The 27,109-nt window shown below is 38.6% G+C and overlaps 1 protein-coding gene across 1 annotated transcript in view; it reads left to right on the plus strand.

Moving 5' to 3' along the window:
- The window catches only part of MAD1L1 (mitotic arrest deficient 1 like 1), a 373,028-nt gene that overhangs the window by 33,250 nt on the left and 312,669 nt on the right, over positions 1-27,109 (plus strand). The window contains exon 10 of the mRNA XM_059826248.1: positions 8,306-8,392. Coding sequence (XP_059682231.1) covers positions 8,306-8,392 — 87 coding nt within the window. The remainder of the gene's footprint in view (positions 1-8,305; positions 8,393-27,109) is intronic.

The raw sequence follows: 27,109 nt of genomic DNA on the forward strand, positions 1-27,109 counted from the left end.
AAGGCATAGCAATGCATGCTGCAAGAAGGAATTGATTTCATATGGATCATAATACCAAAAAGATTTTTTTTTTTTCATTGTCAAAGGAGAAAGTCAAGAACAGGGCATGGCAAAGTATGCTTTGTTTTGAAAATGTCAAGCATAAGTAAGAGTTTGAGTCAAAAAAAAATTTTTATTCCTTATTTCTGCTACAAATCATCAGCTTTTGTGCCAAAACCCCGAAGAATGGCAGCTGAGTAGAGTGGAGAGCAAAGCATATTTTGCTCCAGTTGTACCAAGTGGTCAGCCTTGTGCTGTAATGTGAAACAGCAGAGCAATTAAAGGACATCCCTGTGGGTTAGCAGCAGTACAAATTGAGCTGGTAGGGGGATATACTTGTCATTAGTAAGAGCTCAAGATAGTTTATTCTATTTTTCTAGTTAACTCTCCGTTTCCCTTGCTACTTATGTACTTTCTCTGCAGTACTCAGATAAAACATCTTTCTTCTGTTTAAAGCATAGGTTAGTTTTGACTCTTAATGAAGTCTAGTCTTGTCAGTACTAAAACAAATCTGTGAGAGACAGCATACAATTATTCATCCACCCCAAAAAACTGAAATGATAACATGATGGTGGATCTCTTGCAACATCGGTAGGCTGGACTTCTCACCAGTTTTTGAGAGCCAGACTGACAGTTCACATGTCTCACCCTTGAGCCCCCTTATTACTTTTTCCATGTGGCTGATGTTACCTGACTTATAGAGTGTAGCACTGTAAGCTCAATGAGAGCTTGAGGATATGTTTTGATGAGAAGACAGCTGAGCCAGTTAACAGTTTCTTGTTGAAAGGGGGAATTTCAGCAAGCCGATTCAGACCTTCAGTGGCAGAAAATGAACCAAGCAAAGCCAGTGACTGCCACTTCAGTGGCAGGTGAGCAATTAGATTTGCTCTGCTGCTCTCAATGAATTGCACCTGAAGAAGAGAAGCCCCGAAGTCTACAATGATGATTTGTGTGAGCTGGACCCCTTTTGGGAAGGCAACACTGTCTGGATTTGCTGTGTAAAAAGCTCTACCATGTGCTCTAGCACTTTTTAATCAAGCTACAGAAAATTGCTTTTGTTTTGCCATTCAAAGATCTAAATTTCACATCATGTGATTCAGTATGCAATGACCTGACTTCTGGTGAAGATGAAAAAAGAAAGGCTGGCTATTTTTATTTTACCTTCCAAATCAGCAGGTTTGATACTACTGTGTAGAACATTCCCTCTTCTTGAGGTCTATTAAAGCCTTTCACTTGTAAGGTTACATTCAACTATGCAATGTGTGTGCTTATGAAGTTTTAGTGATTTGTTCTGTGCTTGCTGTTAGAGCAGTGGTAGGGATGAGAAAGAAGTTCGAAATGTTGAAATGCCTGCCAAATGATTTTTTTTTTCAAAAGTAAGATTAATTTTATCTAGTTGAGCTCTTAAATATATCTTTAAAGTAGAAATAAAACTTGAAAGATTAGTTGTTATGATGCTGTATCATTAACTTCGGGAGGAAAAAAACTTTTTTCATTAAAACCCAAAGAAGTCTATTGACTGGAATCTAGATAGTTTTCTTCCTTTTCTTTTCTCCCCTCATCAAATTATGGCTTGATTGGATTAATTGCTAATTTTGCAGTTGCTTCAAAAGAGACGTTTCAATTGTCTTTAGAATTGTCAAGACACTTACGAACACTTAAAATGCTTTCTTACAAATAAGTTGTTCTGCTTCAAGTGGTTGATGGGGACATTTGCTTTGGTAAAGAGCAATTGGATTTGTTGATTCTATCTGTACACAAATATGAAGTTTCTTTTCTAAATGAAGGGAACCTCAGAAGCTGAGATTGCCTATTGCTTTCAGTTTACACTTCAGACTTCCTCCATTCATCTTGTACATAAAATATTAAGCATGCAGTTTATTGGAGAAACAGTGCAATGTACACCTTAGTTTTGCTTTTTTGACAGCTCTTAGCACCTTCATTTAAATGAATAAAGGCAAGTGATTGCCCTTCAAAACATTTTAATCAAAATGTTACAAAACACTAAATGTGTCCTAATTGGCTAGGAAATTGTGAGAATTTATTTTTGTGAACAATGTGTGTAGCAGATTCCTTACCATATGGTTTAGTTCATGTAGTTAGCAATAGAAAGGGAGGATGTAGGCACGAAGACATTAACAAATAAATGTAACAACCTGGACTGGAGCTTGAAGGGGCTTTTTTGCAAGAGAAGTACTGTTGTGAAACTTAACTCTCAGAACTTCCAGGCCTGGACACAAGATTTTAGTGGCAATCGTTTCCTTTAGTCTGGTGAAGGGGAGCTAAGATATGTTCCCAGGGAGGTTATGCATGTTTCGAGGAGAAAGGAATGTTGAGCAAGTTGCAGTTTTCTGATAGAAACTTCGAGTTAATGTGACCAAATTAAACTTAAGGACTCTGTGTTGCTGTATTTTTGGGAAGTCGGTATGTGCTGTTGTGATGATTGTTATTTGCTGTACTTTCTTGAAGGGCAAGTCATCACAGGAACTGAGCTGCTTCTGGACTTGCTGGTGAAGCTTAAGAAATAAGTGGGAGTCCTGTAAACCAGAGATAGAGGTGTTAAAGCAGTTTTGGAGCTCAAATATACAAAAAGGATGTTTGGGGGACTCACTTCAAACATACAGGAAGGGACTATTACAGGCATTCCACAGCCTTTCTAATCACACAGAAATATTTAAAACAACTAAAATGCCTTTCCAGAAATCTTCTGTTGTTGTCATGTTATCGTCCTGTTTTTGTTCTTCAGATGCTGTTGTTTTCCTGCCTAGGAAGAAGATTAAATTCTTGTTTAAAAGTAGAAAAGGTCCTTCTTGGGGAGGGGAGAATTTCACAATCTTCTTGTGTTTCTTATACATAATGTAAAATCAGATAAGGAACGAAATCCAGATTTTATACTTTCAGGAGCTTACCTAAAAAAAAAAAAAGGAATTTTTTTTTTTTTTTAAGAGAAAGAAGCAGATGTGCCCTCCCTTTCTGTGCCTGATTCTCTTAACACTTTAGTAAAGACTTCTGTCTCTGGTCTTTGTCAGTTAATTATGCTTAAGTGTAAAACAGTTTATGGATCCACCTAATACGCCATGCCAAAAACCTGGGAATGTTCCATTTCAATTTAATATAACTTAGTTGAGACAACCAAATCTGTGTCATCGTATTTCATACCGAGTTAAAACTATAGAGAGTATTGTTAATTCAACAGACTTCTAAAAATAAGTAATTCTGAGCAATTTAGTATTATAAGTGTGTTATTAGTTTGGTAGTTTCAAGCAAATTTAATTAAAACAAAAAAGAAAGCAGTGAAGAACTTAGTCCTCCAAACAGAGTTGACTAAGTGCCTGTTTTTCTATTTAGCGTTACTTTTGTCTTGCACTTCCATAGTTAAAATTTAATGCCAGATATCTAGCTACAATCAAACCTCTTCCTTTGCTGTGAATTTTGGAACATTTTATAGAAGCAATAAGAAGTTGACGTTCTAATAAATTATAAATTAAAAAATATTCCAGTTTTTACTTTAACATCTGCTTGCTGAGTTTTGGTTTAATATTACTTCAACAGCTAATTCTCAGTGTGTAACTGTCATAGTTTATACTGAAATGGTAATAGATCCTTAACTAAGACAGTTCAACAGAGCTTTCTAGCAAATGTCTATGAAATGCTAGTTGTGTATGTTAAAAAAAAAAAAAAAGCATAAAAAAATGCATAAGCCGTTTTCCTTGTTAAAGTGTGCCAGTGGGCGCTTGAAAGTCATTGAGTGACTTGGATGGGCATCCCATTAAGTTAATTTTTCACTTCATTTGAACAGTTTTAGGTTTTTATCATTCTTAAATTGCTCTTTTTCAAATTATCTGCACTTCAAAGGAAGTCAAAGAGCTTTGGTTAACAGCAGTTTTGTCCCTCTCCTGCCTTACTGTGCTGCTAAGCTATGCTAGACTAATTTGCTCGTTTAGGGCAAAAGATCTTGTTTCCAAATTAGCCTTAAATTCTCCCATTTGTTTGTTTTTTTGATTTTTGCTTAAATGTTATTGCAGAAGGAAATGTGGTCTCAGGATGGGATGGTGGGACAGAGGAAGAACGGTCTAGCTTTTGGCTCCTTGTGTCTTACCCAGGAGAAAGGAACTGAAGCCAGTGATTTCATCTGCACCTGCATTTTGGAAGCCACTTTGTCATTGTTCTTCATGTTACCTTTATAATTGCATAGCATATGATTCAGTTTTAATAACATGCTTCTCTTGAATCATACTGTTAAGTGTGTCTGTTTCATTTACAGGATTTTGCATGGCTGATGCAAACTAGGTGTGGGGTTTTTTTGTGGTTCTGTGGGCTCTGTCGGGGAAGGCAGCCGTCTGCAGGTTTGCACAAAGCAGCAGCTTTTCGGAAGGGGAGTTCTGGGTGTATTTATCTAAGGATAGAGTTTCAAACTTCTCTTAAGTAGCAGTGGTGATTCAAGTAGTGTTGTTAAGCTGTATTGTCAGACAGAATCTCTTAAAGCAGACTTCTTGGCTTTTTAATACTGTTTTTGATATCAGCTGTTCCATAGGGAATGGACGGAGCTTTAGCAAAAATTATATGCAGCTAGCCCATCAGACAAAGGCTCTCAAGGCCAGAACATGTTAAGTGTGTGTTGGGATGCTGACAAATTTCTCTCTTTATGTGGCATTGTTTTCAGAAACTTGTGAAATAAGAGGGCTGTTGACAGCAATGAGTGCTGGTTGGTATTTGCAGTGCTTTGGGAGTTGACCAATTCCCTTCAAATTGAAAGCTCATCTGATTTAATTTCATTGTGCATGCAGTGTCATTCCTCTACTTGGAACTGTGTAAATTTGGCTTTTGCCAGATTGTGTGTGGTCAGGATAGGATGTAGACCTCAGAAACGGGCTTTTGAAACCTCTCAATACAGGTATTTGACAGCAGAGTGCATGCAAGGGGTATCTTTGTCTCTGATCACCTGACATGATTTAGTTTTAAAGAAAGTGAACTCTTCTTTAGAGGGGGTTAATACCCATTGATTTTATTTTCTGTTTTATATCTATGCCACTCCACTTAAAAAAAAAAGTATCTAATGCCAATAAAACAACCTCCATAAATAAGTATAAACCTAAAGCTGCCAATTGCTGAAACTGAGATTGGAAGCTGATTGTTGATTTGAATTGCCAAACAGATGAGGATGATTGTTTTTTATTGGAAATCTGTCAGTAGCTATCATTACTAGAAATCTGTGGCTTTTATAATCCCATCTCATTTTACTGTTGGATTAATTTCAGTTCTCTGTCTCAGTCCTAATACATTATGGTATGAATTTCTGAAAAAATGAGAAAAAAATCAAGGCAAATAAACTTTTTTGCCCATTTAAAAAAAATCTGTGCAATTATTTCATTGATACAGGGACCAAACACTGGTGTTGAGGGCTGGCACTCAACATGGCAAGAGAGATGCCTGATACTAACTATCCTTATGATAAATCTGCTGTATTTGGTTGAATTATGAGAGACTTAGAACTCCATTTTTTGGAGCATTGTTGACTTGGCATTAAATTTTACAAAGATTGTCCATGTTGAAATTGGTGCGTCTGCTTACAGCTTCTTTTTGCCAAACAGACTAAGCATACCCAGTCAATTTCTGTCTAGTGTTTTCTGTTTTTGAGCTTCTGGTGACTCTAGTAGGTGAAAGATGCTGAAGCGGAAAGGGAAATGTAATTCATAAATTTTTTTTCTCATCAGCATTAATACAAAGTTGCCTTTATCCTTACCTTATCTCTAGATTTTTATAGTTAGAAACTACTGCGCAAAGAGAACAGAACATCTACTTCCTTAATTCATGGAAAAAAAATAAAAAACTGAGTCAGAGGTCCGCTTCCTGCAGATAGAAGCTAATGAACCCATGTTGAAATCAGATTGTAGCCTTACAGACTTATCTTGTAGGTTTTTTTGATGTTATTTTTTTTTTCCCTGCAGACATTGTGGAGCATGTGAAACCAACTGTCTTCCACTTTCTGGCATATATTATCATTTAGTTCTCCATTTATATATTAGTAGAAAGAACCTGACTCCTCCAACTTGGGAAGCAAAGTTAGAGCAGTGTTAGATTGGAATCTCAGCTCTGAAGAGCTCAAAGACACCAGTGTTGTTTTGCCCTTGCTCTTGGGTGATGTGGAGATGTGTCTCGAATCAGACTGGGTTGAATTACTTCTCCAGTGTTTGCCCTGATGCCCATTCATGAAGTATCCCTCAGTAAAGAGATGGGGAACTGCTTAATTTAAGAATCCCTTCAGGCGCAGCTACAGGAGTTTGAAGTGTGTTACCTAGTGCTGCAACACATTTGAAAATGCAGGTGCGTGTTGGCTTAAAATTGACTTGTCTCTGCTATCAGAGCTTGAATTTTAGATGTTTTAATGAAGCCATCTCCAGCTTGGTGTCTTGGTTTCTTCTTATAGTTTCCTTGGCCATTGCGTGTGGTGTCTTTGAAGGATAGTGTTTCATCCTGTTCTGACAGGCTTCTTTGACTGCCACAATATGTGTCTCCATTGTCTGAGAAAGACCATGTCCATCTGTTTTATTATATATTGACTGTTAAGACTTGCATATAACACAGTGGTATTAGAGGCTTCAAAATCTTCTGCCGAGGAAGGCTGCATGTGTGCAATTCTGGAAGCAAAAAGCAGGAACCTTTGAATTGGGATTGCCGGAACTGAATCCTGACTATCTGCATCAGCTTAGTCTTTCACTGATTTTCACTTGGCTGGAAGTGACAGATCATTAAAGAGAAAAAGTGATGCCTTTTCTGTGTGTGCATAGTTGTCTGGAAAGTGGTATCATCAGAGAAACGGCTTCTTTAGTCCTAGGTTCAGTCAGAATCCCAATGGTCAAGCTAGAGGCACATCTCCTGCCTAGTCAGTTTTTGGAGTGGCAGGAGCCTCATTCCAGGGCTGTATTTGAATAATGTAAAATCTGACCAGGCTTAATTTCATCTGCCAGCAACAGTGAAGCCTTGACTTGCGTCTTGGGGTACCTGACAGAATGTGTTTCCACAGATTTCACTTTTGCAAAACTAGCTTCCCACTCGCTCCTTATGAAAAAACCCTTTCAAGGTTTGGGTCACTCTTCCCCTTCGGGGGTGATGCATCTTGCTGTAGCAAAAGGATGTACCCAGTACATACTGGGATGCCCTTTCCCCAGGTTCCTTTCCTTTGAGAAGTGTGATACAGATGCTTCTCTTTTGGGATGGGAAACCCTTTCTGGTGGCTCAGGAGAAAAATCTTTTTATATTTTTTCATAAGCTGCCTTCATTTTAAGTTGAATCTCTTACACTCATGATTTAACTGTTCTTTTCTGAGAACTCTCTTTATCTCCTGCAGAGGTTGTTGTGGGATAGGGATTTCTGGGACTGCCAGACTAGAGTTATCTTGATCCCATTTGACTAGTTTTAAGAATTCGTCATTGGATTTGATGGAAAAAATCACCTGTTCCTGACAACTGCAGAGCTGTTGCAAGTGGATCTGTAGAAATCTTTGATCTCTTTGACAAGAAAAGGTTATCAGAGTGGTATCTGAAGTGTTATCTAGAGCTGATGAATTCCCTCCTGCCCCCAGCTCTGGAGTCACTGCTTGTATGAGGGACTCTGAAGTCAGGACACTGGTAATTGTGTGGGAACGCTGCTTTGAGTCACCCGTGAGGTAGCTGAACCTCTACACTATCAGAGGTTATTCAGCAGTAGCCAGAGCCGTTGAATTGTACTGTCCATATGTACATTGGCTTCCTCCTTTTCTTACCCTCTTGGTAATGATCCTGAGACTCTGTAGTTGAGTAGCAATTAGAGTAACGCTGGGTGTGCTCACTTCTGTGTATTTGTGCTGAGCACTAGGATGGGGAGGAGGTTGTGAACGCCTGCTGTGACATATGTTAAAAAAAAAAAGTGTGTATGTTCAAGTGATAAGCTGTCTGTTCACCTGTATGAATGTTTATGCAGGCTGCTTGCTTTGAAGAATTTGGTCTTGCTGACTCTACGGCTTTAGAGTTAGTTTATGGGTTGAAGTAAACAGTGGTGAGATGCTGCGACTTGGTGATTACAGCATACAGCAATGGCTTTAATAAAACAGGCTTTTATGTAAGCTGGACAGGATGCAACCCTCTGTTGATCTAAGGATCTGCAGCAACTTAGGCCTGGTGAAATTGCCTTTTCTGCTTTTCATGAGACTTTTTTTATGGTTATGTATGGAACATAGTTTTTCAACCAATGATTTGTTAAAAGTTTCTGTTTTGTTTTAATTGTGTAGGACACCTGATGATCTCTCAAGGCAAATTGTGGCCCTGCAGCAAAGGGAGCTTGTGCTGAAAGAGCAGAACTCTACCATCACGAACAGGTGAGTGATACCAATGCTGGTAGCAAGACACAGCTATATTAAAGCTTGTAAAAAGAAAACAAGGACTGCAAACTGAGAAAATGGCTCTTTAGATTTCCTTGCTGTTCCATGGAGCTTTCTATGCTATCTTCTATTCTTTCCCATGTTGATGAAGAGTGTTTTGCTTACTTAAATCCTTGCAGGAAGAAAAAGATGAACTGTGGGCGGATGCAGTGAAGAGTTTATCCAGCTTTATTTTATGAGCTAAAGTGTTTGCAAAGGGAAGTGAGCTGCTTTCCCAGACCATCTCATCTGGAAAGGGAATGTCACAGCAAAATGTGCAAAGTAGTCATATGGGTATGAGAAAGGGAATAAGAGCCCTCAGGGCTGTGATTTGACTACTTAGAGGACCAGTTTGTATAGATGGTGGTGGAAAAGTATGTTTGCAGTTTTGGTGGCAAAGTACTGCTAGGCTTTGGGAAGAGCAGGCTGTTTATAGAGTGAGATATGTATTTGAAACTAGAGGGTGTTTAAGCCTTTGCCCTGGCGTAGGGGTGAATAGGGGAAATGAATTTGTCTGCCAGAGCTTAACTTTCCAGACTGCATTGGTTACACATAGCATTTCTTAACATGGTTCCACAGTGTGCCAGAAGGTGCTTCTCATCCTCGGTGCACATAATCTTGCTTCTCACACTGTTTTATCTCCTCACATTAGGAACATGGTGTCTGTTCTTATTAAAAACAATACCTCTAGCTTTCAAAAAGGCTCTTAGACTGTTTGCATTGCCAAGGTGTTAGCTGACTTGTCTAAGCAAGAGAAGTGTGGAGAATTTCAGCCTTTGGTGTAAACATGTTGAATGTAAAGCAGTCAAATACGGTGTAATTGAGCACTGAACAAACACTCTTATTTGTCTAGGGCTGCATTTGCTAATGTGTCTTCTGAGGTATGTGGTAGATTTTGGTTCAAGAGATGATTGTGTTCTGGGCTCCACCTTACTAATGATGGGCAGGATTCAAGCTGGGTGTTAAAAGCTTCGTATGTGCCGCTACTGTTAATGAAACTGTTCAGTCAATTGTAAAATTGTTAGCCAAGTGTAAATTCCCATGAGTGCAGCCGGCCAAATTGTTTTGTGGTTTTTGCTGGGAAGTTTAAAGGGGAAAAAAAAATCTCACCATTATAAAAAAGACATTTCATATATTAAAAATAAACCAAGCAAACCCTCAAACCCACAATTGATCAAACGATCAAATAAAAGAACGGTGGTAATGTTTGAGATGTTTGAGTTATTGACTTTTTTTTTTTCCTTTTCCCCCAGGCTGCTTCTCACAGCCTGTCAGAGAAACGCTTTTTCTAAATTTATTAATGGCCAAGGGGAATCATCTGTTGAAAAAGCAGCTTTTTGGTAGTGCCTGCTCATGCTGGATGTAATTGTGCCAATTTAGTTTAAAAATAAAAACATGATTAAGATTACTTTTTGATTTCAAGTGAAATGGGCTGTAAAGCTGCTTATATTAAAATTCTAACATATTCTTGATGCAATGCTGTGTGTCATTTCCAAAACTGATAATTTCGGCTTTCTTCTGTCACATACCTTATTCTGTCTTAAAATGTAGGCAATAAGATACATTTTTAAAAACCTTTCATTACAGATGATTTTAAAGTTCCCAGGAGAAGGTCTTGAGTCTTTGGAAGTAAAACCTTGTTAAGGAAGCAAATCTAATTTTCTCTTTTCCCTGAATGACATCCAGATTTAACTGATGGTCTTCTCTTTTATTTGTTTCATAATAGTGTTCAGAATGGCCTGTATATTACAGTAACGTAATATGTGATTGTGACTCCCTCTAGTGATTGAGCCCAGCACTTATTCAGCTTTCTGTTGTTTTCTTTTCAGCTACAAGTTCTTTTGCCCTTAGTTGAAATGTGTTAAGTCTTCAGGACTGACAGTGCTATGTTTGATTTATAAAGTCAGTGATTATGTGTGTGTATATGTGCAGTACGAAGACAAAAGAATTTTTGCCTAACCTAAGAAGCTTTGATTAATTTTATCCATTAAAATTAATGATTTGTTAGATAACTTAAGAAAAGATCATCAGAAGTTGGCATCTGAATTTATTTTCTGGCAATGAAGTGGAGAATCATGAATAGTCCTGGCTTACCTGTTGCTACAGTGCAAAATTCAGTTTAGTAGGCGAGGTTTGAGTGTGGTGTTAAAGATGGTGATATGGCCCTCTTCCCCAAATGGCTGATCCTGAGTCTTTGTACAGTGAATGTATGTTTGGTCGTGACTGAACTTTTAAACACAGGCAGAAGAGTGCCTAGAAGGGTTTTTTGCAAGCTGATTAGTCTTTCTCTCAGTCTTTACACTGCAGTCGTCTTATTGTTTTTTTTTCCCAGTGATGGTACCTTTGGCACATTGTTTAGTGACTGTGATAGACACTTGCCAGCTACTGTTTGCCTCACAACCTGATAAATAGTCCCCAGTTTCTTTTTGATAAGACGAGACGCTTAGTAGCAAAGCAGGAGTTAATTGCTAATGTAGAGCCATATGAGCAGGACTTGACTTCAGAAAACAAACCAGGCATGGAAAAGGTATCACAAGGGAACAATTTGCTATCTACCTCCAGTAAAACTGGAGACAGATCTAGCTCAACTGTTTCTCAGTGTCCCTTAGTTGATCTAGAATGGAGAGTTATGGTATGCAAGCACACTCGTAACAACGTTTTCCAACAGCATATGGCTTCACTAAACAGTCTAAATTTATTTTTGTCTCCTTCTTCCATTCTTGAACTGCTTTCCATTTATTACTGTATATTTTTTAGAGCCACTGTTTCTGTTCTTCAAAAGGCAATAAAGGTCATCACACTGCAAAAAGGCTGCATCATTACAAAGCAGCCTTTGCATTGATATTCCCCCTGTTTCTGGCTTGGGGATCTGAAGCACGATCTGTGTTTTGCGTAACCTGTGCAATTGCCAGTGTCTCAAGGCCTCCCAGAGATCAAGTGATGATGCATATCATATTTGCTGTATCACTCAGATTGGATGCTTTTAGACACAGAACTGCAGGGCTGAATTTCCTGAACAGTGGGTTTAAATCAATTTCTTTTAACAGTGATTGTTTACATGTTTGAGTTGTGTAGACTCCCTTGGAGTTTGCTGGTTTTGCTAGGGAGGAAAATCTTCCTGTGGTGCTAGCATGGGGAAAGAGAAGAGGGTCACTCTCGCACTGAACACTTAAGCAGCAACTTACTCCTCCTCTTTGCAACTTCAGGATTGCTGAGTAATGTAGCTGAAAGTGCCATTAATAGCGCGTGATGGAATCTCACTGCTGTTTTGGAGTGTGTTGCTACAAGTTGTGTAAATAGAGTAAATTATGCTTTCAGCAGTAACAGTGGGAAGTATCGTGGAGCCCTGTAACTGCAGAACAAAGATAACAGTCCAAAGGTTTAAAGTCTCAAAAGAAGATTGCTTAGGACCACTTTGATAGTGTGAAGTGTACCTGCTCTGCTGTTTAGCAAAAGGTAATGAAGGAAAGGTGTTTTATTACTGGGTCAGTTTAACCATGCAGCCATCATTAGTTTAAGCACATTTTTCCCCCCAGAGTGTGAATGCTGTAGGCGTGGTACGTTGAACTGTACTTTTTCAGGAAGAGTTGATAGTTGTAGCTTGCAATATGGAGAGTTGGCCAAGCGGTTTATAAGCTTCTGTCTTATGGAAAAATGATGTAGTAGACGCTATTTTTTTTTTTTTTTTTAAGTGAGAAAAGCTGCGTATTTATTTTTCTAGCACTGTATGTGCCTATTCGGAGTTTCTGGAGAGATCTCCTAAAACAATCCTGGCAAAGCATTCTAGAATTTGAAATATAGGGGAGAACTTCCCTTCTCATCAGTGTTGTGCTCTGAGTTGGCTAAGCATGAAGGAATGATGCCGCTTACAGTTTGATCTTTGCTTCAATTTTGAAAGACAGGCTATGAAAATATACTTTTTCGGTGACTTGTGGTCCCTCCCAAAGTGATAATTTCTTTTCTACTTTTGCTCCTGTTGTCTAAGTGTAATATTGACTTTGGACCATTGAGGTATCTTACAGAAAGTCAAATATAAGGAAACACATAGGTGAAGTTATTAGTGAGCAGGATGAAGCACGCAAAGAAAAACGGAAGAGGAGTAAGTCTTTGGTTCTGGTGTTGGGATCCTGGAGCTGATGGCTTATGCTCATCAACTCGTGTCAGAAACCCAGCCATGTGTTTTGACGTATAGTTTCATATGTGAAAAGGGATACATAGAATATGTTTGAAAAAATATTTTCCTTCTCCAAGTGTTCACAGAGTTCCGTTAAGAGATGTGGTTGTTTACCACCTTTATTCATATAAATCATGTAAAACTGATTTACCCAAACAACCTGCTGTGTGTGTTGTCGCTTAAAAATGAAATAAAAACCTAAACTGTTGAAGGCTGGGGAATGTAGATTGCAAACTGAACAAAAAATGCTTTTGAGTCGGGCAGCAGGGATTTTTTTTTAATAAAAAAAACAATGAATGAGTGATGATAAGCTCAGAACCGTCCATCTCCATAACTGCTGTTAGCTCAGAAGTATGTCATAAATCTATTGCCCATCTTCTCTTTTCCTTGGATGTCCCAAGGAGTGTCAGTCACAAATATAAATAGAGCCTGTCAGACTTCTTCCCCTAATCTTCTGGAAAGTTGGACAGAAGTTTAATTACAGTGAAATGTCTTTTATCTGACAGAGAGAGAAGTGCTAGCTTTTTGATAGGCTTTATGAGTTATTTTGTGATCAAAAGAAGCACTTAATGTCTAATATAGGACAAGGTAGGGATTTTCTTTTCTTCTCTTGTTCATCTATATGGCACATTGTGCCTTGATTTATATGTGGAGGGGTGTGTGTACCTAATACCAGACAAATGTTTATTCACAGTGCTTCAGGGCAATATTAACTGCTGGCAGGTTCTGCATTCATTTATAGAATAATATTATGAAGAAATGACTAGTAGGTATTGCTTTTTCTTTTCTCCAAAAATGGATTTTTCATGCATTTTTATACCAGAAGGTAGTTGATAGTGTCCCATTAAGTGACCAATCTGCTCTCTCCAAATAAGCATATTCAAATAGTAAGCTTCCAGAGCAACATCTGGTTATTTGTGACTCTAATTTGGTAGATACAAAGATTTTCCAGTTTTTTTCTATCGTATAGTTAATCGCTAGCAGAAAATAGGAAGGCAAAAAATAATTTAGCCAAGACATTGACTTCTGCTTCCAATTCTAAAAACACGGGATTTTGCCCAGACCTTTGCTTTTCATGATTGTGCCATTTTTAGTCTGATTTCCTGAGGAAGTGAGGCTTATTACTGTGCTTTGTGTGTGTATGTAGATGAGATTGTGCCTACCCTACACTTTTGAACATGTTAGTTGTCTCCTGTTAAGTTTGGCATATGGTAGAGGTCTCAAAAATAATAAATTCCAGCAAGTTGAAGGAAAACAGGTCTCCAGTTTCAGGAGAGACCTCCTGTTGGTGCAGCTGGCGGTCATGCTCTGTTAGGTATCGCAGCCCTGCAAGGAAAAGACCCTCTTAAATGTCACATTGACAGTAAGGCTCTGGTCAGAGATCATGCCTCCTTAGCCACTGCTCATTCAGCCTTGAGACTGGCAGTGAATGAGTACTATTCTGATACCACGGTAGTATCATAATCCATAATTTCTGCTATACCAAGTTCTCTAAAGGCTCGTGGCATTTGATAATACTGTGGTAATGTTGTTGGTACCGGTATTGTTTTCATGCTGATGGTATGAGAAATGGAAGTCTACTTGAGTCAATATTCACCTTTGGAGAGAGAAATCCATAGGAAACCAGGCAACTTCGGTTTTTGAAGCTCATGGAACTAGTCTCTTTTTCTGTTTAGAAGAAAATATACAGAAAAAGCCTAAAGAACAGCTGTAATTGTACCATGTTTTCAGCCTGGAGCTCTGTGGAAACTGTATAGTGCAAAACCAGTAAAAATATTAGTTTTTTACCTTATATTTGACTGTGCTTCTTGGAGAATATTCAAGGAGAATCTGTGCAATGCCTCTGTTCAGTGCTCTGATAACTTTTAATGATTAAAAAAATGGTAGAAGGTATTTAACTCTGTTCTTAGTGTTTGGGGTTTTTTTTTCCGTTGTTCCAGGATTGTGGTTAGCCCTTGATGTTCCTACTAGCATCCCTGATGTTTGTGCATCTTTTTATTACTAGAATGAACAATAGCTTTCATTTGTTAGTGTTCCTCTGGAGATGCTGATTCAGCATACCCTTGGGTGTCCAGGTAGTGGTGTGTATTATTAACCAGAAAAATGTGTTTAAAAAAAAAAAAGTAATCGGTTAATCTGATAGGAAGCATAGACTGTTCTCGATGGTGTGTTGCACAGCAGACATTCCATGTTTCAACACGGCACTGCATTGTAGAAGTTATGGAAGAAGTCTGCCTAGCATTTCTTCTATACATGGGTCACATCTGTGATATAAATTTTCACTTCTGTGAGACTAAAATTCCTAAAAATTCGAGTTGAAATAGATGTATGTTAAAACTGGTCTAGAGTTCTCAAAAACTAGAATGAAAATTTAGAATCACTGAAGTAATTGGAAGTCAAAACTTACTATCTATTTTCATTGTTTGTTTTCTTTCCTTTTTAGCAGAGAGATGCTGTGATCAAATTAGTGATTACATGAGGCTGATGGGCTAAAGGAACAGTGCCCCACGTCCATGTTGTATTTGTGATATGAATACAGAGGGAGAAATTATAATCTTAGCTGTGCAGGAGGCAGCAGTACAAAAATACTCTACTTTGAAACCAGTACTATTACATAAAAGCTTGACTTCAGCCTGTCGCCAAGCTTTGTATAGAGCTCTGGGAATTGTAGTGATTTAAGATTTCCAGTCTTTTATTGTCTCTGCAATGTGGCAGTAAGCCTTGAAAAATTTTATATGAGTTGGAAAAGAGGAGAGCCCTTTAGTTTGGTAATATCTTTAGAATCAGTCTTGAAGTCATAAGGATGGTCCCATGAATAAGGTAGAAGAATGTGGCCTGAGAAGTCTGGACTTAGTTTCTGAAGGAGCTTTGTGTTTGCTTGGGTTCTGCTGAGTCACTTACTATGGTGACCTGAGTTTCTCGTTCTCACTTGCAGATCCAAAAGACCACATGAAGGAAAACAAACATCTCTACTCCATATATCCTATCTAGTCTGCACCTAATTACTTTTAAGGCAAATAAAATACATTAATTCCTATCTATCTGTACTTGTTAAGATTTTTTTTGTTCCCTTCTTCTCCAAATGCATGATACACATTTGTTTCTTCTTATATAGTATCTTAAAATTATAGTACTGTATAGCTCTTGAACTGTTCCTTCAAAGTGTTTTATGGTAAGTCGTCAACAGTCAAACAAAGTTGTGTATAACTGTTTTGTCTCTTAATTTGTAATGATAGAACTGCATTATAGCTTTCCCGAGCAGTCATGAGAAGCCACAGGAAGATTGGTGGCAGAATAAATTTTCTTTTTACACTCATGTACCCAAATACCTACTGTAGGTGCCAAAATAACAGGGGTATTGAAGACTATGGATTTTTCTAAAGTATTTTAGGGTACTGCTTATATTATTTATTTTAAAGAGATTGATGGTTTCCCAGTGCTTTGGGGGGGAGTGGGGACAGCCAGAATACACTGAGGCATTTTACCGAAGTAAATATGAATTCTGTAGGATTTTGTAACTGCTGCAAAGTAGTGTCAGTTCAAATACTGCACAGAATGTGGTTATGTCTAAAAAATAAAATTGTCTTGGCTGGGAAGTCTCAATCAGTTGATCATATCTGCATGTAAACTTTGTTCAGCTCTATAGCTAATCACTTGTTTAACAATTTCTCATCTGGATCACATCAACTCTACTGGATGACTTCTTTAGCCTGCTATTATTGGGTTTTTTTTGGGTTTTTTTGGTAATGGTTGGACTTGATGATCTTACAGGTCTTTTCCAACCTTAGTGATTCTGTGATTGGTCTTTTCGTTATGTATTTTCATTTTAATATTCTCTGTGTCTGCTAGTATGCACATGTGAATGTATAGACCATGATGCAATATAGTAAATGGAGGAAATAGTGTAAGTATATAGCTGTTGGTGAGAGAAGGGCATTTTTAGTTATAAATATTTTCGTAATGTCAAAGTTTTATCATTTATACAAAAGACATACTGCTTGAAAAGTTTCATCAAAAGTAAAAAGTAAGCTGCCTTGTCTTTTTTAGCTGTGTAAGGCAAAAAAAACTTGTCATAAATTGCAGTCAACCCCCCCCACCAAAAAGCAGCTTTCTTTTGCTGCTCTGAAAGTTAAATGACTAATGTGCATAATTTATTTGAGCATCTGTGCTAAAAACTTGCATACCAAGTTTTAGTTCAATGTGATCAACAATGGCGAAAATTAGGATTTATCATGGAAATGCTGACGGATGTGAACATGTGTAGGCTAAACCGGTGCCTGACAAACCTTCTTATTGTGCAATGCTAATGGTGAAACAAATTTTTTTTTCTGCTGCAATTGCATTCCCCGCCCCCCCTGCTTAATTTTCTCCTTTTCAAATTTGGTGGGTTTAGTTGCACTTCATTTGGATTCCTGCTTTTTCTGGAGTCTGCATAAAACCTCCTAAGTTGTCTTGTGATATATCTAAGCGTAAGATACCCTGAGCTTTCTGGGTGAGCGAGGGGAGGATCAGCATCCTGAGATCTAGCTGGTGCTTTGCAGTAGCTTGCTCAGGACGGAAGATGGTGCCGGCAGCCTTGGCAGCTGCTCTGTCTCCCCTCCCCTCCTCCTCCACCTCTTCCATCCTGCACAGCCAGGGTGCTGTCACCAGGATTATAAATTCTGGAGCCAATTAGCTAAAAAACGTTACAAATGAAAGTAAAGAAATGAAAACCTGCAAAATATCTTGATGTGAATATGCCTGTTTCAGAAACTCTTCCTGTGGAGAGCTCAGATGTAGCCTTTTGCTACAGCTCTGGTGCAGCTTTTGGTGAAGCATCAGACACTTTTGAAGCACCTGGTAAAGGAAGGAGTAGTTGGTATGGAGAAGCCAAGCACAGGGAAATAAGGCAAGGCCTTCTTAGGAAATTGTGCTCATAATATAAGGTCTTCTGTTAAACATTGGAAAGATCCTGAGGGTGTGTTTGTGCCTTGGCAGTGTTTCTTCCTTTCTCCATCCTTGTCCACAAGATTTCTTGTTGAAGCAAATTTCTGGATTTTTTTTTTTTTTTTTTTTTTTTTTTTTGATTTTCAGTCAGAACTTATTGCTTAGTTCTTGCATGGGCGTCAAAGAAAAGAGTCGTGTTTACAGTCAGTTCCTCTCGCTGTCTCTCTTTGAAGACAGTAGTCGGTGTGTTTTCTGGCAACAGTGGTGTAAGCCATGCTCTGTTGCTTAGAAGAAATTCTGACAATGTGTTGGTACAGTCGTTCTTTTGCAAGAATGTCTCACTCCTTAGGAAAGGAGATGGGGTAGAGTTGGAGATGGGTTCAGGAGGAGTGGTTGGCAACTGCTCCAGTTATTTTCCTGCTGGTGACTTTGGGTATTTTTCTTACTCTAGCCATACAAGGAAAAACTAGTAGGATCTGACATTCAGAGGGCCCTTTGGGGCTGGATGCTTGGTCAGAAGTCTTAGGCATTGTACTCTTGTTAGAGCTCGGAACAGTGTTGTAGCAAAATGTAATTTCCTTTCTGTCATATTTTATGTATGGACTGTTTTTACATATTTTCAATATTTAAAACAAAGTTCACGTATTCATAAGTTTTAAAATACCTTCTCACTGTTAATAGATGGAAATCAGTAAAAAAAACCCACAAAAAAATCCCTACAAAAAGCCCACAACAAAACCCCCTAGTTTTCCTTTTATTCAAGCAACAAAAATAAAATTCTTATGAGTGGAATAACTACTGAAGAGGCTTTCTGTTTCTCACCCAGAAAAAGCTTTTGAAATATTTATGGAAATAAACCAAAATGTGTCCCTTTCTGGCTGTACAAATAAGGGATTACCAGATCTAGCCTATGGCAGTTGCAGTACATAGACTCCAAAGTATCTACTAATAAAAGAGAATGTATGCTTTAAGAAAACGCTGTGAGATTTTTTTTTTAAAAGCTACTCTACTGACAAAGTATCATGTATCCATGGGTTATCCTAATGAAAAAAAATCCCTCTTCTTGCACCTTGCATTGGAGGTAAATTTGTCACCAAGGCAATGCATTAATTGACTCTTGGAAACCAAATGTATCATTTATGTTGATGCATTGTTATCTACCTAAAAAGCAAAACTGAAGTCACTTCGTAGCCCTTTCTCTTGTAGCTGCGAGTGTGGAGCAGTGCTGCTTACATCCCCTCCAGCTGAAAGAATCTGAATCCTGTGCCATCAAGGATATAATTGCAACACAGGTTGTCTGGCTGTGTCACCCTCCCAATTTATTGAGTGAACTTGCTCATCTGGGTCTTACGCCTTGGTTTTCATGCTACGAATCTTGCACTGATGTAAAAATTGGAGCTTGTTGAAGTCAGAGTGCATTCTGATCATTCACAGAAGAATCAGCAAAGCAAGGTTTGCAGGGAGAAGTAATACCTTTTATTAGACCAACTGATAGGATTAGAAGACAGACATGCGTTTGGGCACACAGCCAATACTCAGATCTGATATAGAAGGGAAAGCCTTCAAGCTAAATGCAGGTTGAGAACAATTGCTCTGAGTTTAACTTGGTTAATCAATTAGACAATTTGAGAGAGAAGGTAGTGGGCACGTGTGGAACAGGGGCAGGTATCAGACAGAAGAGATGAAAGGGCTGTTAGCATCTGTGAGAAGGAGAGACTCGGTCTAAATCGTTCTGATACGTGACCAGGGTTTGGATACTTTGATAAGACAAACAATTAGTGGTATGAACTTTCTCCGTGTAGCTTGGAAGCAGGTAGGTGGTGTGTGTTATGTTTTTGCTGGAGCCGTATACCAGTAAATACTGTGATTCACTGACTCAGCACTGGTATGTCAGACTTGCAATTAAGGGGCTAGAACTTCAATTTTGTATTAACCAAAAATTTTATTTTCTACGCTGTCAATAAAATAATTTTATCATATTGTTTGACTTATCTCCTCTGGGCACTCAGCTGCAGCAGCAAGTCTGAACCTGCCATTACAATGACTGTTGAATGAGTTTTGCTTCATTTGTCCAAACGTGTTCTAGGATAAAGCGTGTTTCCTGAGATGCAGTATTTCGGCCTCTTGCACTTGTGAGTACTGTGGGCTATGCTGGTGCTGGGAAAGGCCAGCTGTAGATACCAAGTGGGGTGTTTGTGGCAAAATCAATTTGGTCAATTTTGAGTAACCCTTTGGACTTAATAGGACAGCATGATGTGGCTTGTTTCTTCTTTTTTTTTAAACTGTGTTCTATTTAATAAAAGTGCACCTGCTGCTGTGTGTTATTATGGTAGTGTAGTGCATGGCCATGGGTGTAAGTGTCTAACTTGCCTATTTGAGAGTAACATAGTATCTTTTAACAGTGTATTTGTCAGATTTTTTCTTTCCTGATTACATCCAAAAGGGAAAAAAAATGCTGGTAATAAGAACTGTGATTATAAAAACCAGCCAACAGTCAGATAACCTGGGGCAAAGTGGTGCCTAAAAATACTTGATGTTTTTAAGCTAATTACAATTTATATTGCCAATGACCTTTTGGAAACCTTTCATTTGCATGGATTGCAGATGCCTCCAGAGAAATGCCTTTATGCAAAGAGAAAATGCATTCCAGTTGTCTCCTCAAACCCAGAATGCAGGTTACTGTCTGTAGAATGTGCCCTTTTTCAGAACAACTTCATAACATGCCTGTTCTGAACCACAGGGAGAGCTTTACCCAGTGGAGAAGATGAGCACCCAGGCTGCGTCATGTTACAAGGCTGCTTCTTGAAGGTGGGGGTTCTGTGTATAAACAGCGACATGGGGACATTCTTGAACTTGCAGAGGAAGTATTCATTAATAGTTAAAGTCAGAGGAAACTTGAAATTCACTCTGACTCCCTTGGGAAATTTGTGGCTCAGTGGCAAACTTGTGAATGATGAAATACGGACCTTGTTTCAAATGAACCTGGCAAGTGTAAGGCAGAAATTCCTCTTTGCAAGCTTTTAATTTGTTTTTTTTCATTTTGTCTTGAGGTAGTTACTCCACCTCTTTGCTGAATTAATGCTGAAGGTCTTGAACTGAATATAGGAGAGTGAGGCTGAGTGAAGTTTTAGTAGTTTCTCTTTCCCCATCCTCTGGAGACTGTTGTCTAATTCTTGAATGAGAACTGAACAAGAGAGAGAAGGGTAGTTGCAGCTCCCGTGCATAATGTAGCTGTCATTGAGGCTGACAGAAGTTACAATGTCCTTTTCCTTGTAAACCCAGCAGTCCTGGTCAGACAGCCTCAGACTTCATTTGGTTTGATGTTTTAAAAATAAAGTGAGTGACATCTTTTGTTAACGTGTATAGACTTCGAAGAAGTTCCTCATGTCCTTAAAGAACTGAATCAAGCCACGGAGTCAGTGTGGATCCTACCATGTTTGATCAGTCAGGCTAGTTTTTAATTCATTTTTTCCACAACACTTCTAAAGAGTAAGTTCCTTCTCCAGTTACCTTACTTCAAAGAAGTGTAAGACCATCATTGTCTCTGCTGCAAGATTTCAAGCCATGTTCTGGAAACATGCCCTGTTTATAATAGGGATTTGGGACTCGGGGATTTGAATCCCAAAAGAAGAGGTCTTTTATTAACCATGTCTCCAAATACAAAACTTTGTGGCAGAGGTAATTACTAAAGTAAGGCTGGCTGTATCCAATGCAATTCCTTCTCTGTGGTTCAAAAATGAACAAATCTTTCTAACCAACGCTCTGAATCACCGCCTGTCCAAAAAAAGGTATGGCATTGTTGTGTTTTTATTTAAAAGAGAGAAGAACTGGAGACTTCATAAAACCCATGACACTGCTGATTGTTACTGATACAGAAGTAATTTACATACTCCCATACTGGGATTTATACCACTATGTACTCATCCCTATGTCAGAAGAGGCTTATGTGAAGGTCAGGTGGCATGAAGGAAATTTGAGAGACCAACAGAAGTCCTAAAGCAGAGACAAAGCAGGACTTGTAAAAACATTTTTTTCCTAGAAGGAGGCTGATGATGAGTGACATACGTCTGCTGTGTACTTGCACCTGTCCTAGACTGGATCCTCTCTGAAGTACAGTAAATGTTATCTACTTTCTTTCTAAGTGTACAAAGATACGTGTTGCTGCTTATGGTCTTATAATGTAGTGCTTCTGTAAAGCATTAAAGCTGCTTAAGGTAAACAGGATGAGGGAGAGGCTGGATCGAATTTGAAAGACCCGTCTAAGACTGGACTGCATAAATATTCAAACCTCAGTGGATTTTTGGAAGCAGTTTTGTTTCCAGCTCTGGCTCTGACCCAGGACTTCTGTGTGACGTTGAGCAAGTCAGTGATCTTTCCCCTGGCTTGTGGAAGTGATAGTTAACAAGGCTTATGATAACATTTACTAAAGCGTATCTTGGTCACTGCTTATGCAGGGCTTTCCCGAAGTGCAGTTCGTGTCACTTGTAATTCCTAAAGCTTTTGCCTATACCCCAAACAGATTTTTCAAATTCTGCTTAATAAAGCAGATAAATTTTGTTTTGCTTCAATCAGCTTTGTATCCCATTCATTAAATAGCATCCTATTGAGAAAACTGTGGGAACCCTTCTAAGGAGAGGAAGAACCTGGCAGTATTTTGTGGTTCTGGAATAGACTACTATGCAAAGAGACCCTACCTTAGTCTCCTGTACAGTTCATGCTTGTACTGTAGGAGTGACAGAGGGATAGGAACAGTTGTGAGAACAGCTTTGTTTTGGCGTTATGACAAGAATTTGTTATGACAGTCAAAGTTCTGCTTCAGTGTGAATTTGCTGGTTTGCCTTACATATTGTGATGGTATGTATTAAGTGAATGAGAGAGTAGGTAAGGTGGGATGAAATAGAGAGCAGTCTTAAAATCATATGTTCCAACTCCATGTTCCGCAGAAAAGAGGTGGAGTGTGAAGAGAGAAAGTACGTCATTACTGCAAAACCAGCCGCAGCTGAGCAAAACCGTGTGTGAGAGATGAGTAAATCATCAATATTTCAGATCACCACTTTTATAAACAAATTTTAGAAAGCGAGAATGAAAACCTGAGGAAACAATGCAGAAGAGCGAGTCTGTGTGTGTTAATGTCCCTTGAGACCCTAGCAGGCAGGAGAAAAGGTTGTTTAAATTTTAAAGTGATTTAAATTCCTTTTGATTTTGCAGTCTGTGCCTGTTCTGTGGATATTGTCCCTGGAAAGTGAGCAGAGGATGTTTAAGACTCCCTTATTTTTATGCTTGGCTAATTTTACTGTCCTCCTGTATTTTCAAGCTGTAAATGTTGCAGACTTTATTACATTTAAACTGGTTTTAATATAGTAGGTCATAAAAATCTAAGAAACGAGAGGTAGTGTCCACTGCAGTGATGTTTTTAGTGCAGGGAGGATGCTTGCAAGTCACTGAAAGGCTTAAACTGAAACTCTAGGATCATCTGCTTAGTGAAGACAGTTCAGAAATAAAATAACCTGTCACAGGTGAGAATGAATTTCATTGTTAAAAAATTCTTCCTTTTCCTTTCATCTGAGGAGCTGGTTTACGCTTTGAGGCATCAATCCAAATGTGAGGAGAGGAGGGAGGCTGTGTTTCCTTCCTTTTCATAAAAAGGTTCAGCAAGTTATTTTTTATATATATAGCGCTATACAGTGTACATTATATATATACCTATTACATGGTATAGCTGAGACCGTTCATAGCTGACTGCTCATTTTTAACCGAGAGCTATGAATGGACCCGTCTTTATAACTTCTGAGCTATGAGAGACATATGCATGTACTGGTGCTATTCCTGCAAGCTCTAAGCCATCAGTAAGGATTTTTTGCTTTTGCAAATTGTGCCAAATGCTGAAAACCATTGGAAGCTTGTTCATACTTTCGTCCCTGGCTTCTCAGACAAGGGCACTTGCTAGGGGAGGAGTAAGCAAGCAATCTTTGCAGTCCAGGGATTCTCTGCCCAACCCAGGGCTGGGTTACAAATATAGAGAAGTGGAGCAGTTCTAGTTTTTCTATTAATTGCAATTATTCTTTCTGCAACTCACAAATCTTTAAAAATATGATTTCATACATGTGCTTCCAGGAGGTCAATTAGTCCTGCTGCATTTTAAAGCTAAAACAGCTTGGGAAGATAGGCAGTTACTAGAGGATGATTCCATGAATATATTTGACATTTCTTAGCTGTTGAGTATTTGGCTTTGAAACTTCCTTCAGAGAGTGGAAAGGCTGGTCTCTGTGATCTCCACATGGGTCAGAACTTCATTTAATACCTTTTGACATTAAAACTGTTTGAGAACTGGTGCCTGTGGTCTTGTCTGTTAGTTCTGATTTCATCACAGCTTAACAGATAGTAAATGTTTCTGTAAAATGTTTATGATGATTTCTGCAAGTGACAACTTCAGTTCCCATGTCACAAACTTGTATCTCTTAGCAGCCAGTTTATACCAAGTTCTGCATTCAGCACAAACTGAGAGCCACAGAGGTAACAGAGACTGAGCAAGCTTTCTTGGAGCCTTTGCCATATTAGAACAGGGACTATTTGTTTTGCTGCTTCTGTTAAATAAAAAAAAACCCACAACCCCCCCCCCCCCAAAAAAAAGAAAAACAACCAAAAACCAAACAAAAAACAACCCACCCAAAGCAAAACCAAACAAAATCTCCCTTAATCCATCGGAATTATTAAACCAGTGCCTGTTTGTCTAAACAGTCACAAATGGGGAACAGCTTAAAACATGATGACTAACTGAGGCACAGTTAGCGTGTCAGAATCCTCTGTCCACTGACCTGAAGCTGCCTCAATGTAAAATTTAATGACTTTATAGGCTGCCAGTAATGTCCATGATAAATAAGTCTGCTTTTTGTTTGTGCAAATGATTTAATGGTCATAGAACTGCATTAAATAAAATTATTTGAATAATTGCTTTATTGCATCCGTTTAATCATTCTGGGAGCCAACGCAGATTTGTTTTGAAGTGTGCAAAACAGGTATCCAATCACTCATTCGGCTTTGTCTGCATCTAAACAAATATCTGAGTAGCTAACCTTTTCCTTCTTTTAAACCTGCATTATTTTCCCACTGCTCCTTGATTTCTATAGCAGAAAAAAAGAAATAAAAATGAAAATTAGAAAGCCTTGACTGTGTGTGTTCCTGTGTAAATTCTGCATCGTATTGCATTTGAATTCCTGTACATTTAACTGTTGTTTTGAAGATAATGGGGAGGAAAAGGTGCCCAATTTGCTGTTCTTCTAAACTTCAAAATTTTTCTGTTCTAAAAGCTTGCAACTTTTAATTTTTTTTAAAAAACATTCGGGTTGTGCCTGCTGTATTTATGGAAGACAGCGTTTGACTAGAAAAATCAGTAAATTTATGATGTAACTTATAAATAGATGAAACTTAAACAATTTGGGTTTTTTGCCTGATAATACCTATTCTCCAGTGTATCTCACTATGATAGTTCACAACTGAATGGAATTGGAAAGAAATCTGTCCTTATTACAAGGGAGCCTTACAGCTCTTCAAGACTGACATTCTGCCCAACAGAACAGCTGATGCTGCATCTCAGGAATGTAAAAATAATCAACCCCCCAGCTTTTAAAGTCAACAAATCTTCTTTCTATTTGCTTTCATTTTTGCTGACACTGCCGTTTTGTGAAGGTTCTTCTCCGTAAGTATGAAGGTCAGTAACTTACTATGAAAATTGGTTCTGAAATCACAAAAATCCACATCTAGGAACTGGTAGTTTAGAGAAACCGTCAAGTATTGTAAGACTTGTGATAACAGTAGCCAACTTTTACTTATACTGTGTAGCTTTTTTCCTTTAAGTAAATATGTTATGGTTTCTTATCAAAAAGTTAAAAGTTTTTTCTAGTATCTCAAGCATTCTTTTATGTACAAGTGTTGTTAAGGTTCCTAATCTTATATTTGAGGTACTGCTGTAATAGAGGATGGCCAGCTTATGTGGCTTGATAGACCCATATCTAAATAGTTCTGTAACTTAGAAAAATGTCCTCTTTTTTGAGAGTTTGTCCTTACAAATATGGGGACAAAGGAAAGCCAAAACCTCTTTTTCTGGTACTGGACTAGTTTCAAATTTTAAGCAGTGACCTATCCAGCCAGCTCTGAGGTCTGGTGTGTTCCCACCTTGCACAGCTGTGCTTCTGGCTTGTCTCTGTGTGCGACAGTAGGCTCTGCTAAGCAGAAAACTGGCGTGAACTGGAGAGGAGTCACAAGTCTCTTCATCTGGGAATCAATCCAGCACTCGGATTCTTACCTTTTTTTCTTCCTGGCACTCCCAACATTGTCCACTGGAAAGGAGAAACGAGGCTTGAGTTAAGCCTAAGTGTGTATAAAAGATACTTAAATAATGCTTTTTGCAGCATGTATTTTGGCAAGATGAGTTAATGTGTTTTACTGCTTCTCAGTGGAAGTCACAGATTTCACTCAGGCTCTTTTCATCTGTCTTTAAATTGTGTTCACTGTTTCATTTCTTCTTTTTTCATTCCTTTCTCTTTGTCCTTTTGTTTTTTTGGCTCTTCATCAGTCCCATACAACTTGAAGGTCTGCAATACCTTATACAATCTCTTTGAAATAAACTGTGTCTCACGTAGAAATTACCAGCAGGGAGACCATCGGATGCCGTGTAGCATTCATTTCTCTGCTGCGTTGGGTAATGATTTCCTGGTTCCAGGAGCAGGAGATTAAAATTCAGGTGAGAGGATTTGCCCCCTTCCTCACTCAGCAAGGCCCCTGTGCCAGGGCTCAATCACTTCCTCTGTAGCAGCAGGAGCAGAGGTAATGTGATACTGTGGTCATTCAATCAGCGGTAGAAATGCTTTAATCTCTTCTATTCTGTCTGATAAATGCTTTCTTCTTTGTTCTGAATTCAGATCTCTAGTGTTCCTATTGTTGGAGGGATTGGGGGAGAAAAGAGATCATCCTGTCCAGTTAAATGTTCAGTGATGATGCCTTCCTTTATTCCCAGAGGTACTTTCTGATTTAGTTAGAAAAGTGCAATTGTGGGAAGGGCAGAAACAGCATAGGAAAGAAGGTGGAACTATCTGGTAAATCCCACCACAGTTTGTAATTTTCCTAAAACAACGATAGCTTGTATTGTGAGTGACTTTTATTTGCAAAGGCATAGTAGAGATCAGAGCAGCTTCTGCTTCAGCGTGTGGTCTTTGCTGTGAATAGTTGGGATGCCCCATATTAATTTGGCAGATGAACTTCTGACCTATGCAGCCGCTTCCTTTGTTGCGTGAGCCACAGGAAAGTGATGCTGTGGTCACATCTGATGCCAAGTGAGGCTGGATGGCTGGGACAGCTCCCTAAGGCATCTCTGATTTTTGACCTATCTGTTCCTCTTCGTTGCAGCAGTTGCACAAAAATGTGATGGATGAGTATCGACTTTGCTGCTTTATTTTGCTCCCTTTGCTATATTGACATGAGTTAATAGGGCAGAAGCAGAAGACAGACTCGGTACAAAGTGGAAAGAGATTTTATGTCAATAGGGATTGTAAGATAAGAAATACAGCATTAAGAGTGAA

The sequence above is a fragment of the Gavia stellata genome, chromosome 18 (assembly GCF_030936135.1).
Source record: "Gavia stellata isolate bGavSte3 chromosome 18, bGavSte3.hap2, whole genome shotgun sequence".
NCBI lineage: Eukaryota > Metazoa > Chordata > Aves > Gaviiformes > Gaviidae > Gavia > Gavia stellata.